The sequence below is a fragment of the Dermacentor andersoni genome, chromosome 2 (genome assembly GCF_023375885.2).
Source record: "Dermacentor andersoni chromosome 2, qqDerAnde1_hic_scaffold, whole genome shotgun sequence".
NCBI classification, from domain to species: domain Eukaryota; kingdom Metazoa; phylum Arthropoda; class Arachnida; order Ixodida; family Ixodidae; genus Dermacentor; species Dermacentor andersoni.
In genome coordinates this window covers 229,989,122-230,008,448 of record NC_092815.1, presented here as the reverse complement: position 1 = coordinate 230,008,448, position 19,327 = coordinate 229,989,122, and the positions used below count along the sequence as shown (strand labels likewise).

The 19,327-nt window shown below is 44.8% G+C and overlaps 1 protein-coding gene across 2 annotated transcripts in view; it reads left to right on the top strand.

Moving 5' to 3' along the window:
- LOC126539960 (proteasome adapter and scaffold protein ECM29) overlaps positions 1–19,327 on the top strand; it is a 467,228-nt gene that overhangs the window by 436,346 nt on the left and 11,555 nt on the right. For both annotated transcript variants that reach the window (XM_050186788.2, XM_050186787.2), the window contains exons 41-42: positions 4,584–4,730; positions 17,045–17,198. In XM_050186788.2, coding sequence (XP_050042745.1) covers positions 4,584–4,730; positions 17,045–17,198 — 301 coding nt within the window. The remainder of the gene's footprint in view (positions 1–4,583; positions 4,731–17,044; positions 17,199–19,327) is intronic.

Genomic DNA, 19,327 nt, shown 5'->3' with positions numbered 1-19,327 from the left:
CTCAGGAGTGCACTCGGCAAATTTCACATGCTATGCTGTTGTAGATAGAATAGAATAAGAAGTTTATTCCTCTTTCGCGCAGTACAAAGCAGTACAGGGAAGAGGGGACACTGGGCAAAAAGCTGCTAAAGGCAGCTTGAAGGAGCCCTCAGGCCCCAGGTACACATGAACAGCAATGGGCGGGTATATACAAGATTTACATGCAACATTTCTCAATGAAAAATAGTGCATTCATACACTACAAATAAAGAAAAAAGTGAATACATAATGTAAGAAGAACCCTGATGATACATGAATTGAGTGTGTTTTGTTCTTACCCTATTTGGTGCACAGTTACGTAGTACCAGCAGTGCACCCATTTTTTTGTCCAGTAAGGATAGGCTGGCAGAATAAGCCAATACTCACTCACCAATATTTTTGCAGGCAGTGTACTCACTCACACTCACTTATGTTCCTCCTCACGGCACTCACGTTCATAATGGCTTCTACTGTATTGGCACTTAGTGGCACCCATTCGTGTTCATAATTGCCTCCACTCCCACTAACCAGCACTGACTCACGTACGTGTCCACTTACAGTCAAAACCTACGATAATGAAATCTCGAGGCAACGAAATTCTCACCACAACGAAATATTTTCACATGCCCTGCGAATGCCCATAGAAGTCGATGCATTTCGTGTCTCGTGACAGTGCCCCTTTATTTGAACAGCAATTGCAATATAACGAAATTTTCTAAAATGGCAATGTAGGAACAGAAGGCCCACAAAGAATTGCCATTTATTAAACAGATGAGTGCATTGATGTCGCAGCTACCTTCGTCGAGCCTATATGCCTCATGGCGCTAGTCCAGCCTCTTCTTCCGCCGCGGGGCTCTACGAGTGGTGCTGTCCACTACAGCAGTCTGCAATTGGTTATCCGCTTGTGCAGTGGTAACAGTGTCCAACGCCTGCTCATGTGCATTGGGTGCACCCTCAGATTGCAAAACTACCACCACAGCAGGCTTGCGTGGCTGCCGCTGTTTTCATTAAAAAATGTACAAATAAAAACCAGCAATGAAGCAGTTGCAACCTGGCGACAGCGATGATGATGATGATAATAAGTGTGATTTATCCTTTGCAGCGGGTGAGTACTGAGCAGCATCCTCACCAGGAATGGAATATAAGTTTTAAAAAAGCAAAAGAAGACAAAATAAAGGAGAATCGACCTTGCAGAGGGCACATTTATATCCAGTGTGCCATCACAGCATGGGCTAAGACTGAGTGGAACTGCCTGTGTGGCATGCTAATGCATAATCACAGAATGGACGAGTCTACATTCTCGCATGAAGATGCTGATGACGCTTTGTCAGACTTCGTGCTTTGTGTACCGTACACATGATAGTGTGTGCACAGTGTGATCAGTGAGTGTAATTGGAGTTAGGGCAAGGTATATGTACGCATGGTAGCAAAACTCTCATAGAGGCCCATAGGTCTTGCAATGGCGGCTTGTGAAGGTACGGCAGTGCCATCTACATTTTGCACGGCCAAGATCTCTGTCGGAAAAAATCAACATTTGCCCTATGGTTTGCCATACGAGGCTTGTTGTGCTAAGTCATGCACTGCGCCACTTCGCATCTCATTTACTACATGCACTAGGACGCACAACAGTACAAATGAAGCATAACTAAGTGAGAATATTCACCAGAATATTGTCACAATCTAATGTGAAACATTGACTGATCCATGTGTATTTATAGAGGCAGGCATTACACCCGTGAGCCTTAGAAGTTTCAGAGCATGAATTCAGAGCAGTACGTTCACCCAGATTTTGAACTAGGTACCACATGCATGTACCCTTGTTACCAACACACATTAGGTATTTTGGTGTCAAAATAAAATCAACATTACATTGAAATAATTCATAAAAACCACACCTTCATCCTCACGAACACAGCACAGTACCACCTGTAGTTTTTCTCTGGTACTGAAAACATTAAACTAACGCATATTATTTAGTGAAAAGGCAGCTAAAGAATAAAATTACTGATCAAATCTTATAGGGTAATACCATACATATTGCCATAACTTCTTATGGCTACGCATAAGAGAGTTTCCACGGCATTACGGTGTTAAATACACTAATAATATTCCGCCATATCTCGGCACGCATCACCATGAGCAAACTGAACAAACGTAACCATGAGTTTCGTACTTGTAGTTATTTGTGGATGAGAGCAAAAAGCCAGCCTATGAGTTCACATTTTCCTATTCTAATGAAATTGTCTGTACTTTTTCAAATGTTTCCATTAGCGACCTAATGAATGCATAAATTTTATCAACCGGTGTTTTGCCCAGTGAAATGTAGTCGTGCTTCAATCGCACGACTATAATTGATGCCACTGCTCATTGGTTTGGAACCGCCTTTCAGCCTCACCTTCGCGACTGTGAATTGACCTTAGTTAGGGCGCGTCAGCTCTGCGTGGCGATCGGACCGTCTGCTTGGCCAGCCTGTGTAGATGTCGCCTCCAGCTAAAAAGTGGAAAGTTTTCACTCTACAAGGTAACACTGCAGTTTTGCTCAGGTTGAAAAGAGCAGGAAGTCAGGTTGAAAAGAGCAGGAAGAAGACGGAGGTCACCGACAAATTTGGAATCACGTGCAACCCGTTGTCTACAATTTTGAAAAACAAGGCCTCCATTCTCAGTGCCCTTAAAAATGGCTGATGAGGAGTAGCTCCGATACGTGCGCTTGTTCTTTTTCCACACCAAACTGCACTTCTGTGTTGCAGCCGCTCAATCAAGGCGTCATTTGCAGCATCAAGTGCATCTACAGAGAAAGGCTGATTCAGGGTCTGCTGCTGAACCTCCTGGTCAAATGCCCCACTGACATGGACTTGTTCATGGCAATAGAGATGGTGGGTGCTGCACGGCTTGCGACATGTCTGGCCATGGTTACGAATTTTTTTGAGCATGCTTGCTTCATTGCCATGAAGCAGGCATCATGCGCTGATCCAGCGGCACCGGAGGAATGTTTGCCTGAAGGCAAATTTGATAACAGTGCTGCCGATGCTGACCGGTACACATGGCAAATTTTATGCCATGGAAAACGAAGTTCCAGATGGCATCAGCATTTATGAATTTGTTTGTACGGATGAAGACATTTATGAGAAAATGAGTGACGAAGTCATGATAAGTAGTGTGTGCGAAGCTTACAACACCAAGGACCACTAAGGACCAAAACATCAAGAGAAGATGAACCCGTAGGATGTGTTAGAGGCCTTCGACACAATTTGTTAATTTTTTGGTGAGCACGATGACGACGTGGCAATGTACCACTTTTTGCAATGTAAAGGCCAGAGGTGTCAAGTTGCTGCAAGGCAAGGCTTGGCATGACCGACTTAGCTTACCGACTTTTGACAATAAATTTTTGTTTTGCAAGCCATTTCCCTGTCTTTTTTTCTCATTCTTGCGCCAATGAAATTTCCACAAAAGCGATATTTTTTTTTGCTTTCTCTAGCGAATTTGATATTTTGGGTTCGATTGTACTACACTCGCAGGCATTCACTTACATTTACATGTCTACTCAAAATCTCCCTCACTGAATTTTCTTAGTACTCACATTAACTCTTTCCCTGCCATGGGAAAAATAAGTGTTTTTTGTAGGTTACGCCAGATGTTTTTTTGTGAAGGAACTACTGCGCTCAGTATTTTATGTAATACATAAACAAAAAGCAGAATGGATGCACTTTTCACCTATTAAAATTTTAGTAACGACATATTTTATAAAAAAGATAAAGATTGCCAGAATCAAGATTGTGGGATAAAACTGAACAAAGTTTGTGAAGGCATATTTGTATCTACTGATAAAAATATGTAACAAAAATTATGAGATGTACAAAATGTATTTCCGTCTAATAGGCACTATCTCCGAAAAAAATCAAAATTTTTCATTGAACAGGTATTCCACTACAAAAATTTAACTGCAAGCGCTACAGTTGGGCGTTCCAGGCTGTGGCCGCTGATGTTCCCGCATTTGCCGTCGTCGCTCTCAGTCTACGTCCGACAAAAAAGCAGCATGCTCAGACTCGCTGCTGCTCAATCCATCGATAAAATCAGCCATAGACACAGCTGAATCACAACATATGCGACCTTTAGAAGTGCGCACCTCCCCCAGAAGCAGCCATTTTTGCTTTCTACTTTGACAGTCGCGAAACTTCGGAGCGCATTCAAAAATTATTGCCTGGCATGAAAAAATCAAACTGCTTGGAAAACAAAAATATAGTTCTCCTTCACATCCGATAGCGCAGTGTGTCCGTGAGTGGCACGGAAGTGTCTCGAAAGCAGCATTTCAAAACATCGTTAGCAGGCTGACTATGGCAAACGGACGAGGTACAGAAAGAGTTAACCACCCTCACTCCTGTGAATACTTAAGTCCACCAAAACTCATTGGCACTCACTCCTATTCATACCCGCATCCACATCGCACCCTTCATCTCTTACTGATGCTCCATTTCACACCTGTGAAATTGTCAAGCATGGGTCACTGCACCCGTGAGTGAATATGCCAACCTATGCCAATGAGCATGTGCTGCTGACCACCCCCCATAGGTATCAGAGGCCCTCCTGCGAGAGTGTCGCCGTGACAACCGTGTGTACCGGGAGCGGGCAGTCTGCTACCTTGCTCAACTGCTGGATGCCCAACAGCTGGATCGGTTTGGACCCCTCTTGGACATCCTTGAGGGACCGCTGCTCAAGGTCAGCCTTCTCTTGTGATCCGCATGATTGCAATATTGTGCATACGTTGTCTAATCATGTTACTTTTGTTTTTTCTGCAGTTCTCTATCAGTGTGTAAGGGAAACTTCTGTACATCGATGATAATATATTACAGCCTACTTCCATTAATTTGACCCTTACGGCACCGATAGAATTGATCAAATCATCCAGCAGGTCATATTAAACAAGATGCCTAAGAAGAAACACCAAAACGTGCCACTGATTATTTTGGCTATACTTGCTCAATTCTAATACACCCCCGGAACAAATGGGCACCCACTTTCTGTGCATTCAAAGCAGGAAATGAACATGGAAGAAAAGCTCCTAAAAAAGTCTGAATTCGACGATTTTTTAGCAAGAAAAATGGGCAAGGGTCTAGTAAGTGTTGCACAATGGTGGCCTGTTTCCTAAAGTCAGTTTCTCTGCATGGTATTCAGTCAGCTTTTGTCACAATACAATGGTGCTATGCGGTAAAGCATACAAATGCTGCAAAGGCGTTTAGTTTTGTATCCTATTGCACAGCACACGCAATCTCTAGCCCAATTTTCATGCAAAAAAAAGCACTGAATTGGAATCAGTTAAATAACATAATGAAACATTGTGAGCTACAGTTATTGCATGAAAACCTGAAAATATACATTTTCGATGGGAGATGACGTGTGTTCACTGTCCCCTAAGCTCCGCTGAGATGGACACTGCCACTAGAGGGGTTGCCATTGTGGTCACCATAGGGGTCAGGTGTGTGCGTGCTGACTGGTCAAATTCAAATAATCCAGAGAAGGCAACAATGGGAGACATGTTCAGAATGGCAGCAATGAATAATGAAGTGGAACTTCAACAATAGTTCGGAAATCATGAATAAATGTGTGTGTAGTGGGTAGCCAGCGTTTATATTCTGTATACATTATTGACAACATCGTCTGTGGTTTTAACAGCTATAGTCACATGCCCAATGCGTGTAAAAGCTAGGCCCTGCGAAGATTTTGAAAAACACAAACGGTGCTATTTCATAACTAAATGCAGTACATTGTGCTGCACTGTGTAGCAGGTCAACGGTTGTTTCTACTTCCCACTTTCTGCTATACCATTTGCCACAAACTATATTAGAACCTTGTTTATACTTTTTGGAAAAACTGCAAGAAGAAATCGTACTAACCAGGAAAACGGTTTGATCCAAACTCACTAATAAATTTGGCAGGCTCAGTTGTATTTGACATCTATATAAGACAAAGTGTAGCTTAAATCATTGTGGCTTGAGACGTGCATTGTCGTTTTTGTGACTTCGGCAAGCTTACGTTCGTGCTCCTGAAATTCAGCCTGGGTCAACAGCTTCTTCAAGCAGGGCATTTTGGCAGGCAGTCCTGACACACCCATTTAGCGTGAATTGCTGTGGCATGAGACATCGACATGCGTTCGAGCTGATGGGGCACAAAAGGCCCAAGACGCATGTTGTCATTTAACGAAGCCGGATTAACGGAAGCCTACTTAAAATAGTCTTCACATCAAGTGCGTCTCTGTTATTTGTACTATGAGTAAGTTCTTCAGTTTCATTTCACAAATTTAGGTGTCCATGTCTGTGCTGCTTTTCTGCAGCTGCTTGATGGCCATCTGTGTATCAACAGAGCATACGAACCTTGAGACCAGCTGTTAAAAGTTTTTGGAACTAATACACTTTGTTCTCATGCTGTAAAGCTGCACCACACAGCACAAAAACCACTATATGACAAAGTAAATAAGGACGGGGGCTAGAAAGTACTGTTCTCCTGTCAGAGAAGCACTTTGTGATCACCTCATAATACTTCATTTGGCGTTTTGAATTAATATTTTCATTGTTTAGAACATGCACTGGTGGCAGTGTTGACTTAGTACCATTTCTTGGTGCATCATGTGAAGCGCCCATTCAAACAGCGCTTGCTCTTAGGAAGTGGTGAGACAAAAAGGTTGGTGCTTTAATGTGACTGCAAGCAGTCTGTCATTGCTCACAGGCCCACAGCATTGGATAGGTAGATAAAAGACCCGGAATCAAATGAACAACCTTATAGAACAGTGTCCCAGCATCCCCTTTCAGAGATACAATGTTGATCATGAGCCTCCTGTGTGCTAAGACAAGACTTTCTTGATTCTATCACCGGTGCCACGAGGCACCGATATGTGGCCCACTGCTGACACGATCTTGGTTTGAAAATTAAAACTTCAACCATCTTGGTCAGAAGGCTCACTTGCACCAGCAACATTCTTCCTTAACAGTGTTCTACGGCAGCAGAATCGACTCAGCATTCAACCATTTTTGGCTGCAGCTTGACTAGGCCATCCTCACACCAGCATTGCTTGCCATGGAAATGTTCAATTTCATCACCACCACCATCATAAAGATAGCTGGTGTGATGAATGTAGGTGAGGTTGCCAGAAACGGTACACTACAGATGCTTCCGCCTCCTACAGTACTGAGAAACAAAGTCCAAATGTTAATTGATGGTGTACCTGCAACGGCCTTTGTGGACACTGAAGCCTGCATCCGTATCCCTCCCAAGCCTTTCTTTCAAGAACTGCCTTGGTCATAAAGTTAATATTGTCTCAAGTTTTGTTTTGGTGTCCCTTTGGTGTTTGTGTTTCAAATATTTTACTGGCTGAAAAAGTATTCCCTGTTGACTTTGTGATTCCTAAAGAGCATACGCATGATGTTATTTTAAGGATTGACTTTCTGCAAGCATGCAGGCATCTGTCACATGCAGTGGGCTGTCTGTGAGCAGCATTTTGCTGCCAGGAATGGATGAACAATCGCGTCAGTGAAAGACATTCACTGTTCTTGGTGAAGTGATACTTCTTTTATGGTCACTACGTATGTTCCCATCCCTGCTTCTGTCTGCAGATGCTTCATTTGAGGCCGTGGTTCATCGAATTGTGATAAGACAACTTGGTGCCTAGTTGCATTGTGTCCCTGACTAATGGAACCAAGTTGCTGTGTTCAACTAACTGTTCTGCCACATGAAGCTTGCTGTATTCGGTGACACCACTCACAGTTCTTTTACGGTCATCAATGATGAGATGAATTTCCCAACTTTGCAATCCACCCTTGAACCAAAAGTTTGTGCCGTTGTCAGCACATCAAGTGAGCATCACGCCTTAGCACAATTACCATCGTGACATGTTTGACTTCCTCCAAGGTGAAAACCATGCCACTTTTTGCATCTACTCGCACCCTCGACTGGATCGTCACCGGCATGGCTCATCCTATCTGAAGGAAGCTTTTCAGATGTATTCCTCAGAATGAAAGATTCTTGCTAAGCAACTGCAGCAGATACTGCAAAGGAACATCATCAATGAGTTCTCTAGCTCATGGGCAGTGCCTGTTATTGTTGTGAAAAAATTTGGAAGTTTTATCTGAAGAACAAAGTATTGACAGTGATAGCAAGGTTTTCACTTTCACTTTATTACCTTAAAGACCTCTTGCGGATTATTAAATAAAGGGTGCGAACTCAAGAAATTAAATAAATGGTTATCCACGCACTTTTCAAGGGCTATCTATGTGTATATGTATACGTATGTACTATGTATGTTAGCATCTAACCTCTTTCCTGCCTATCTGGGTTGCCAGGTAGACTGGGGTTGAATGGTGAGCACATCGGATTGCTGTGCTGAGGTAACAGGGTTCCAAACCATCCATCAGATCAACTTGGCTCACTGAGTATGTGCCAATATGTACATACGAAGCTTCATCTATTTCATACTGACGTGAGTCACCATAGATGCGGACTGGGTAGACACCGCTCACGAAAGAAGCTCTGCGATGCCAACTTGGAGCACTGGGCATGTGCCAGTGCTTGTGTTCCACTCTTCAATGAATGTCTTTTGCGTCAACTTGGGTAACTAGGTATGTGCCACCGGGAATGTGCGGCTCTACAATGACAAAAAAGATCCCTTAAATTTCTCCAATGCTGAGCGGAATTGAATGCATGTCACAAAGGTTCCTCAAGGACAGTGACCTGGTGCATTAGCAGGCCATGCTACAATTGAAGTGGGTAGGTACCGCTTTACAATTAATGCCTTTCAAGTCAACACTTTAGCGAGCTGTACCATGAATGCACCGGGTATGTGCTGCTTTTCAGTGAGTGTCTCACCAACTTGGGTTACCGGAAATGTGCCACTGCATTGTGCAGCAACAATTCTCCACGTTCACAGGCACTGAGTCCTTGAAGCCACACGCATACTTCTCGGCAGCACCGCTAAATGGCTCAGTGTGACCAGAAAGAAGCGTGAGAGGAGCCCGGTTGCCGCACGATGCGTGTCTTGGCGTTCGTATGCTCTGATGCACCATGCATTTCGGATGCCACCGCAGGTTTCACACCATTTGTGCTAGTTAGTGCCGGGAGCTCTTAGGGAAGTGCGGAAGAGGAGTCCCGCTCGTTTCGATGGTGGCAATACGTTCTGTGGCTATACTGACTCAATGCTAACGCATTACCGTCAACAGTCATCCGGAGATGGGTTCTGCCGAATTTTTTATTTGTGAAAGGATCATGATTACGTCCACGAAGGCAGATGAAGTGGTCATGGCAGCAATGTGGTAGGGAAGGCCATTCCAGTCTGCTGCTCTGCAATTAAAGAAATGATTTTGGGAAGACAACGGTATTGTTACGAAATCTTGGACGACCCTGGACAATCCAGCTCTACCAACTGTCCGACGGAGTAGACGCTTGGCCGGTTTATGACCACAAGCAGCGGACATGGCCGATTCCGGAGAAGGCAATCATGACCCCACCTGCGGCGGACCAGACAGTAATCACGCAGGTCAGGTTGGCTACTGGACACCGCTGCGAGAGCCACCCACCTTTTCGGGGAAGGCGAACGAAGTCGTCGACGACTGGCTTAAACACTACAACAGAGTGAGTCGCCACAACCACTGGAGCACTACGAAGCTGCTCGATAACGTGGTTTTTTTTCTCGCTGGAACTGCGCTCCTCTGGTTTGAAAACCACAAGAACGTTCTGACAAGCTGGGATAATTTTGTAGAAGAATTCACAAAGTGCTTTGGGGACCTGATCTCTAAGAAAAAGAAGGCTGAGCAGACGCTTTCCCGACGAGCTCAATTACCTGGCGAAATGTGTACAACGTACATAGAGGCTGTTCTGAAATTATGCGGTATCGTCAGCGCTACCATGACAGACGAAGACAAAGTAGGACATCTGCTCAAAGCAATCGCTGAAGATGTTTGTAATTTTCTTATAATGAAGGAAGATCTTAGTTGTCCGATTTGAAGAAACACTGCCGGGCGTTTGAAGTGCTGAAAATGAGAAGGATTGGACCAAACTTCGGATGCTTGGACAATGTTACTACTATTGCAAGTGTGTCCGTCCCAACCCACGACGACACCTCCTCGGTGATTCGGCAAGTGGTTAACGAAGAGCTTGAATGCCTTAAAGTTGTTGACGACGCTCATGTGTGCCATCAGTGTGCATTTGATCATCGCTCTCGTGTACCACCGGCCACCTGGGCACCTCAGAGTTACCGAGAACCTCGCAGGACCTATGCTGATCGTACGGAGATCAGCAACTTGCCACCGCAACCGACAAGTCTGGGACGCCGACAAGATGCACCAAAACGATTTGTTCCGCAGGCTCTTCCCTCCTACAACCAGCCTGAGAGCACGTTCCTACCCATGACACCCATGTCACCGGTGTCACCCGCGACAAGCTGCGACTCCCGCATTTGCTACAGCTGCGGTGTGCCTGGACACATTGCTAGGTATTGCCACCACCGCCAGCAGCATGCTCCACGGTTTAATTCCTACACACCCCGCGTGCCCGCTGACGAGCCCTGGCCATATCCCAGTTCCTTCCAGCGGCTGCAGCAGAGACGCGTGAACCGCAGTGACTCCCCCGTTTCCGATCGTAGCCTCAAATCACCACCGACACGACAACGACGCTCTCCATCACCTCGTCGTCGCTCGTTATCACTGCCGCCGCTGGGAAACTAGCTGGTGCGACCGATGGGGGTGAGGCCGCAATATGTTCATCTTCATCAAGACCTCCTTGTGTAAAATTGTTTAAAAACAAAGTGTGTGTTTTAGTTGACGATGTGAGTGCTTTTGCTTTAGTTGACACCGGGGCGGCAGTTTCTGTTATGAGCCTGTCCTTCAAAAATCGTCTTGGACGAAAAGTTATGTTTTCTTGGGATCGGAACGCTACCTTTCGTGGAGTTGGCGGGGAAATGTTACGCGCACTTAGGTTCTGTTCTGTTTCAGTTACGATAGGGGACCAGACATTTCGTAGTGAATTTACTGTGCTTGCTCGTACAACGCATGACATTATTTTAGGAATTGATTTCTTGCGTGAGTGGGGGGCAACGTTGGATTGTGGAAGTGGCGCGATTTCTCTTCGTCGCAACGCGCGAACTTAAATGATAGATAGCACCAGTGGTGCCGCCGACGTTCTCTCCGTGTCACAAGATGTGTGTTTGCTCCCTCAGACTGCAATGTTTGTACCCGTCAATACTTCTCGCCCTCGTACAGGTTCTTGTTGTGGTTTAGCCGAGCCCGATTATAACAATGCGCTCAAGAAAAATGTGATAGTCCCTCACTCCCTCATTGTCACCACTGATGGTTGTACTCGTTTATGGACAGTGAATGTTTCAACCCAATCCATAACATTGCCGCTAGAACTTAAACTGGCAAGTTTTGATGAACAAGCCATTGTCAGCGTCGGAACGGTCGAAATGTTAACTGCTGAAAAAAGATCCAACCCCGATTCCAACCATGATAATTCTGCTGATTTTAAGCGCATGATTAACAAGTCGCTGTCTTCTAGTGAGCATTGTCTGCTTCAAGGAGCGCTCGCTCGCTACGCCACAGTGTTTGATTTTGCTCAAGGCCAACAAGCGTCCAATACACCACCGGCGTCTCGTATGCAACACCGCATCCATACAGGGCAAGCAACGCCAATTCGTCAGAAACCCTACCGCGTTTCACCTTCAGAGAGAAAAGTCATCGCCGAGCAGGTCGAAGAAATGCTACAGAAAGGAGTGATCCAGGAATCATGTAGCCCTTGGGCTGCTCCTGTGATCCTAGTTAAGAAAAAAGACAACTCATGGAGATTCTGGGTGGACTATCGCCGCCTAAACACCGTCACAAAGAAAGACGTGTACCCCACACCTCCACCAAAGATGTTACGAATGATGTTTACTTACAAGGTGAAACGAGGTCCGAGAGGGAAGCTACAGGCCAGGCCCAGCCAGCGCAGAGTACCCCGAGATCACGCACGCACACTCTACTTCTTCTTTCTCTGCCTCAGTCGCACAGTGCTGCGACAGTATGTACACTTAGGTGAACAACATTTAGTGTTGCATTAGGACTCCTCAAACAGTGTTTTAACTATATGTGGGTACAACATGTTGGAAAAATGCAGCATACAAGGCAACTCCTGCTGGGTAGTAGGTACAATGCCAGGGCAGCTACCAGGCATCTCACAACGCTAATGTGATGAGGAGCATCGCTGGTGGTGTTGCAGGCATCGCACCTTGAAGATGAGAGTGGCGGAAAACCATCAGCGTTAGTCAGTGCCCAATGAACAATGTTGGCTTGACGTGTAATGCCCATTCTGCTCAGACTAGTGCATGCACACAGCAGCATGGCAGAAACACTAGGGTGCTCACAGTGGCACAACGTTGGCACCAGTAGCGAAAGACGAAATGCTGCCCTGGCTCTGCCACCGAGGTGGTGGAGCGTAGTATTGACAATGCATCGTCTCCAGTGTGCACGAGCCACACATGCACTTTCAAGTGGGGCAGCACTACAGCACCTGAACCCACGGTGGCTGGTACTCCTGTGAGACCCTAGGACCGCTATAACCTGGAGGGTCCATGTGACTGCTATCGCAATAAAAGGATGCTTTCTGAAGGTTTTCTATTGATCAGAGGCCTCCTTTCCCCTCTGACTCCTCATATCCCCTTTGAGCAAGTTGGCCTAGGCCTCCACAGTCACTTTCCACAGTAATTCAACAACAGTCAATGGGTTGTCATTATTCGCTATGCAAAAAATACAATATCCACATCTATACATCTACCACTGCTTGCATCACAGCTTTCTTGTTGCATATTGTTCTACGCAGTTCATCTGAAATGATCATCAGTGACCATGGTTGTCAAGTCATCGCTGGCACCGTTGAAGAGTTGCTTCACATGTGTAGTTCATATTTCCAACACAGTGCACCATATAGTCTTCACAGACCTGCAGTCTTGTTAAATGGATGTGTTGAACTCTGATAAACGTGCTGGCCGTGTGCATCTCCTCAGACGTCAAGAACTGGGATGATGTCTTCCCTTATATCGCTTATGCTCACAACATAGTGAAGCACAGTGAAGCCAATCCTTTATGCTTCCTTCGCACACTTTATGCTTCCCTACAGCCCTTTATTCTGCATGTATGTCACTCTTTCTGTCCCTTCTTTTTTCTGTTTAGTTTTCCATGCACCAGATACACATTTCAAGCATGAGCCAACTAGCCCGACATTCTGCTGGCTACAGCCCTTTCTGGCTTTCTTATCCCCAATAGCTGTAGATCTTCTTTAACACCTTCCTACTGTTTTCTTTAAGTACTGAAGATTCAATTGCCAAGGCCCTGTTTATTGCTGCAGAGTCACCGATCTGTGCATTGTAGCATTGCTCCAAGCAGTGATATGGCACTGTCAGTTGCCAGTTTCTCTTGAAAAAAAGGTTATCTTGTGTGGCTTTGGACCCGATAACACAAACGCAGCTTGTGCCACAAGTTATTGTCGTAGTATGTTGGCCTGTCTTGGACCATTTGAGTGACCTAACGCGTGGTTGTGTGCTTCTTGTCCACATGTTGGTGTTACCTTGCTAGAACTTAGCTTGTCTTAAACTTGCTTGCTAGACTTTGCTTGTCTTAAACACTGCTACCCCGTCATTGAAATCTCTCCCAGCAGGCCTCGTCTGCCAAATTGGAAATATAATTTACTGAAGTACTATAGCGCCAAACAGACAACACAAGAAGAAGAGACACGGACGAGCGCTTACTGACAACTGATGCTTTAATGACAGAAACACACAATATGTATACGCAAATTTGGCGGCGCGACATGCGCATTGTCAACACATCACATGGTAACTAGGTAAAAGGTGATAGAACGATTGTGAAGGTGACGTTCGTGAAGATGACACGTGGTGTACAGGGCCAAATGACTATAAATGAAAATGGTTACGCGATACACAAACACCGCCGTAAGGGAGTACCCCATAAAAACTATAAGATTAGGAATATTCACCAGGCGCGTGCGGCGCAGCAACATGCTCAGATTTAACTATGGGCTTCTAAAAATGACATCTCACTTTTATAGAGAATTTTCGATGGTTCGCTTACGCATTCAAGGCCCTTCCTTTTAATGTGGAAGGCTTCCTTCAGCTCGCGGGCCACGCTGTCTCGACTTCTGTCCAGAATGATGGTCTCTCTTAGGCGAGGCTTGCACCCGCACTCTTTGCAGTGGATGGCCATATTGGAACCAGTTCCTTTTTCCTGTGACCTTTCGTGTTCCTTCAGCCTTTCATTTAGACACCGCCCCGTTTGTCCTATGTAAACCTTTTTGCATGAGAGCGGAATTTGATATACTACCCCTTCCTTGCAACTGACAAGTGGATTGGTATGCTGGGTTCCGCAGGTCGCGCATTCTGTTTTTTGGTTGTTAACGCGGGCGCACAATGTAGCAAGTTTTGAAGGGGCTGAGAAAACAACCGGGACCTTGAATTTACTCGCGACCTTTTTCAGGTTGTGGGCTACGCGGTGGGAGTACGGTATAACTACAGGTCTAAGTCTCCTGGTTTGTTCTTGCGTGTTTTTTCTTGCTTTCCCTTTTATCTTCTGGAGCAGGCTCTCTACTACAGAACTTAGAACTTTCTGTGGAAACCCCGCCTCCTTTAACCTTTCAATCTGCTGATGGAAGCTGCTCCGTATGGCATGCTTACATGACTTCCTGGTAGCCGATTCCAATGCTCCTGTGGCTATCGCTCTTTTTACGATCTTAGAGTGGGCTGACTCATACGACAAGAGCTCTTTTTGCGCTCGGGGTTGGTACTTCCAGTGAACTTCAGCTCCCAGGCTTAGCTCGAGGTCTAAAAACTGTAACTTATTGTTCTTTGGTAGTTCAAAGGTGTATTCTAAACCATGGCTATATTTCATAAAAACATCTAGCATCTCTTTGACAGTTTCTTGGTGGCCTGGTAGATCCTGTCTGTTTAACACAATTAGGAAATCATCTACATATCTAAATACTTTCAAAACCTTCTGTTTGTCAAGCATACTGTCCAAAACGCTATCAATGGCCGAAAGAAAAATGTTGCTTAAGATAGGGGCTACGCAGGACCCTATACAGATGCCCTTCTTCTGAACGTAAACCCTATCATCAAACTGAACAAGCGTGGAACTAAGATAAAACTTCAGAAGCCTAATGAAATTTTCAACTGACATGCCCACAGAATTCTGAAACGAAATGGTGCCTTTCTTTTCAATACATGCCTGGACAGCTGAAAACAGTTCCTTGTGTGGGATAGAATAGAAAAGATCTTTAACATTGACCGAGAAGAGATGTTCTCTGATGATCTCTGTCAAAGAGATGCTAGATGTTTTTATGAAATATAGCCATGGTTTAGAATACACCTTTGAACTACCAAAGAACAATAAGTTACAGTTTTTAGACCTCGAGCTAAGCCTGGGAGCTGAAGTTCACTGGAAGTACCAACCCCGAGCGCAAAAAGAGCTCTTGTCGTATGAGTCAGCCCACTCTAAGATCGTAAAAAGAGCGATAGCCACAGGGGCATTGGAATCGGCTACCAGGAAGTCATGTAAGCATGCCATACGGAGCAGCTTCCATCAGCAGATTGAAAGGTTAAAGGAGGCGGGGTTTCCACAGAAAGTTCTAAGTTCTGTAGTAGAGAGCCTGCTCCAGAAGATAAAAGGGAAAGCAAGAAAAAACACGCAAGAACAAACCAGGAGACTTAGACCTGTAGTTATACCGTACTCCCACCGCGTAGCCCACAACCTGAAAAAGGTCGCGAGTAAATTCAAGGTCCCGGTTGTTTTCTCAGCCCCTTCAAAACTTGCTACATTGTGCGCCCGCGTTAACAACCAAAAAACAGAACGCGCGACCTGCGGAACCCAGCATACCAATCCACTTGTCAGTTGCAAGGAAGGGGTAGTATATCAAATTCCGCTCTCATGCAAAAAGGTCTACATAGGACAAACGGGGCGGTGTCTAAATGAAAGGCTGAAGGAACACGAAAGGTCACAGGAAAAAGGAACTGGTTCCAATATGGCCATCCACTGCAAAGAGTGCGGGTGCAAGCCTCGCCTAAGAGAGACCATCATTCTGGACAGAAGTCGAGACAGCATGGCCCGCGAGCTGAAGGAAGCCTTCCACATTAAAAGGAAGGGCCTTGAATGCGTAAGCGAACCATCGAAAATTCTCTATAAAAGTGAGATGTCATTTTTAGAAGCCCATAGTTAAATCTGAGCATGTTGCTGCGCCGCACGCGCCTGGTGAATATTCCTAATCTTATAGTTTTTATGGGGTACTCCCTTACGGCGGTGTTTGTGTATCGCGTAACCATTATCATTTATAGTCATTTGGCCCTGTACACCACATGTCATCTTCACGAACGTCACCTTCACAATCGTTCTATCACCTTTTACCTAGTTACCATGTGATGTGTTGACAATGCGCATGTCGCGCCGCCAAATTTGCGTATACATATTGTGTGTTTCTGTCATTAAAGCATCAGTTGTCAGTAAGCGCTCGTCCGTGTCTCTTCTTCTTGTGTTGTCTGTTTGGCGCTATAGTACTTCAGTAAATATGCACCAACTAGCCCAACAAAAAGTTCTGCTGGAAATATAATGCTCTGAGACAAGAGCTGAAAAAGTACAGGATGACGCTCTCTCGTGCGAGCGACAGGCCTCCACTGGTCATATGTAAAGAAGCGCTAATCATCATAACGCTATTTTAATGAGTTAAAATCCTGGACGGCAATAGTTTGCTGCAGCTCTTACTAAGATGAGTGGAGAGGAAAGTATACGGAGCTAAAGACATCAGCTCATGCTGGCCTTTGGGGGTAGCAGTCAGCTGCTAGTCTCTACACGTGTCAACCGTTCACTTGGCTTCTTGTATGAATTTTTCTTCAGGTAGCATGTACTTCATGCATGTACTTCAAGCAGACTAAGCATGCTTGTGGGATTTAAACCTCTGTAGACTCGTAACACAGTGGCTGCCATAGGTGCATCTTTTCCTCCCTTGTGGCACAGTGTGCTGCCAGCCGAGGTGGCAACAGCGAAGGTGGTGCGGATCAGGACGAGGATGGTGAGGAGTCCTGGGACTTGGAGTCTCAGCTGCAGTTCCAGGAGGCGGCTTTTGAGGCCCTGGGTCAGGCCTGGCCCCAGCAGGCACCTGCCACCCAGGGTGAGCACTCTCTTGATGTTGCCCATGATGTTGGCCACTGTGACAGCGCTCCACACCACAATGGAAAAATTTGTTTAACAAACAACTGCCTGGTCTGTGACATTGAGCATTGGGGTATCAAAAGTACAATACTTCCGTTAATTTGACTCCGGTTAATTCAATTTTTTGGTTATTCCGATCTCAACTGAAGGAATAAATTCGAATAAATACGGTAATCAATAGAATGAGGGCAACACTGAACTTTAGTCAGCCAAGGGAACAGGCATGTTTCAGGAAGGGATACTCTACAATGGATCACATCCATGTCATCAATCAGGTAATCGAGAAATCCGCAGAATACAATCAGCCTCTCTATATGGCTTTCATAGATTACGAAAAGGCATTTGATCCAGCAGAAGTACCACCAGTCATAGAGGCATTACGTAATCAAGGAGTACAGACTGCTTATGTAAATATCTTGGAAAATATCTACAGAGATTCCACAGCTATCTTAATTCTAAACAAGAAATGTAGGAAGATACCTAGCTATAAAGAAAGGGGTCAGACAAGGAGACACAATCTCTCTTATGCTATTGACTGCATGCTTGGAAGAAGTATTCAAGCTATTAAACTGGAAAGGCTTAGGACCTAAGTAAGGATCGACGGCGAACACCTCAGCAACCTTCGGTTTGCAAATGGCATTGTTCTATTCAGCAACACTGCAGATGAGTTGAAACAAATGATTGAGGACCTTAACAGAGAGAGTGTAAGAGTGGGGTTGAAGCTTAATATGCAGAAGACAAAGATAATGATGAATAACCAGGCAAGGAAACAAGAGTTCAGGATCGCCAGTCAGCCTCTAGAGTCTGTGAAGGAGTATATTTACCTTGGTAAATTAATCACAGGGAACCTTGATCATGAGAAGGAAATTTATAGAAGAATAAAAATGGGTTGGATCTCATACGGCAGACATTCTCAGCTCCTGACTGGAAGCTTACCATTATCATTGAAAAGGAAAGTGTACAATCAGTGCGTTTTACCGGTGCTGACATATGGGGCAGAGACTTGGACACTGACTGAGGGAGGCTTGAGAACAAGTTAAGGACCACGCAAAGAGCAATGGAAAGAAGAATGCTAGGCATAACATTAAGAGACAGGAAAAGAGCAGTTTGGATCAGAGAGCAAATGGGTATAACCAATATTCTGATTGATATTAAGGGAAGGAAATGGCGCTGGGAAGGTCATGTAATGCGCAATTTAGATAGCTGTTGGACCATTAGGGTTACAGAATGGGTACCAAGAGAAGGGAAGTGCAGTAGAGGACAGCAAAAGACTAGGTGGTGCTATGAAATTAGGAAATTCACGGGTGCTAGTTGTAATAGGTTGGTGCAGGACAGGGGTAATGGGAGATCGCAGGGAGATGCCTTCGTCCTTCAGTGAACATAAAATAGGCGGATGATGATGATGATTATGATGATGATGATTTATATACCTTGTATTTATGTAAATTTTTGTTTGCATAGTATTTAGGAGCTTGAGGCAAATCAAAATAAACTTCCTCTTCCCCTGAAAGTTATTTATTCCTGCTATTACTAGCTCTTCGAACATTGTGGGTGCCATGCGGTCTTTTTCACAAGCTTGTCTCGAATATTAATTTTCTGGCCTGTTCATGATGCTTAGAAACAGTATAATATTTTACTATTGAGTTTGTTCTTCTGAGAGGAAACAAATCTCTGATCCTGTCCACAAGCTAAGCCATGACTGCATGCTGTATCATATGTGATGCAGCGGTTAATGCTTGCCTCACAGAAACACCTGAGTGTTATTTTCTATAAAAGAATCGCTGAAGGCAGTAAACAAGTGCACTGGTATTTGTGCACTCTGATTTGGAGTGTAGAAACAGTGAAAGGGACTTCTTTATTCACAAACCTTTTGAATGTTGTTTGATGAGCTGCCACCATATGTTTTCTGAAGAAAATATAGCTTAGGAATTATTTCTAGTGTTACAGTTGCTATGTGCTTCACTACTAGAGAGGACATAGATTCTGTGTTTTCAGGTAAATATGTAGAGCTTTTTTATGCGAGAGCATTACTTGGCTCATTGTGTGACCCCATCGTCATCAGAAAGCTGTGGCAGAAAAAACGGCACA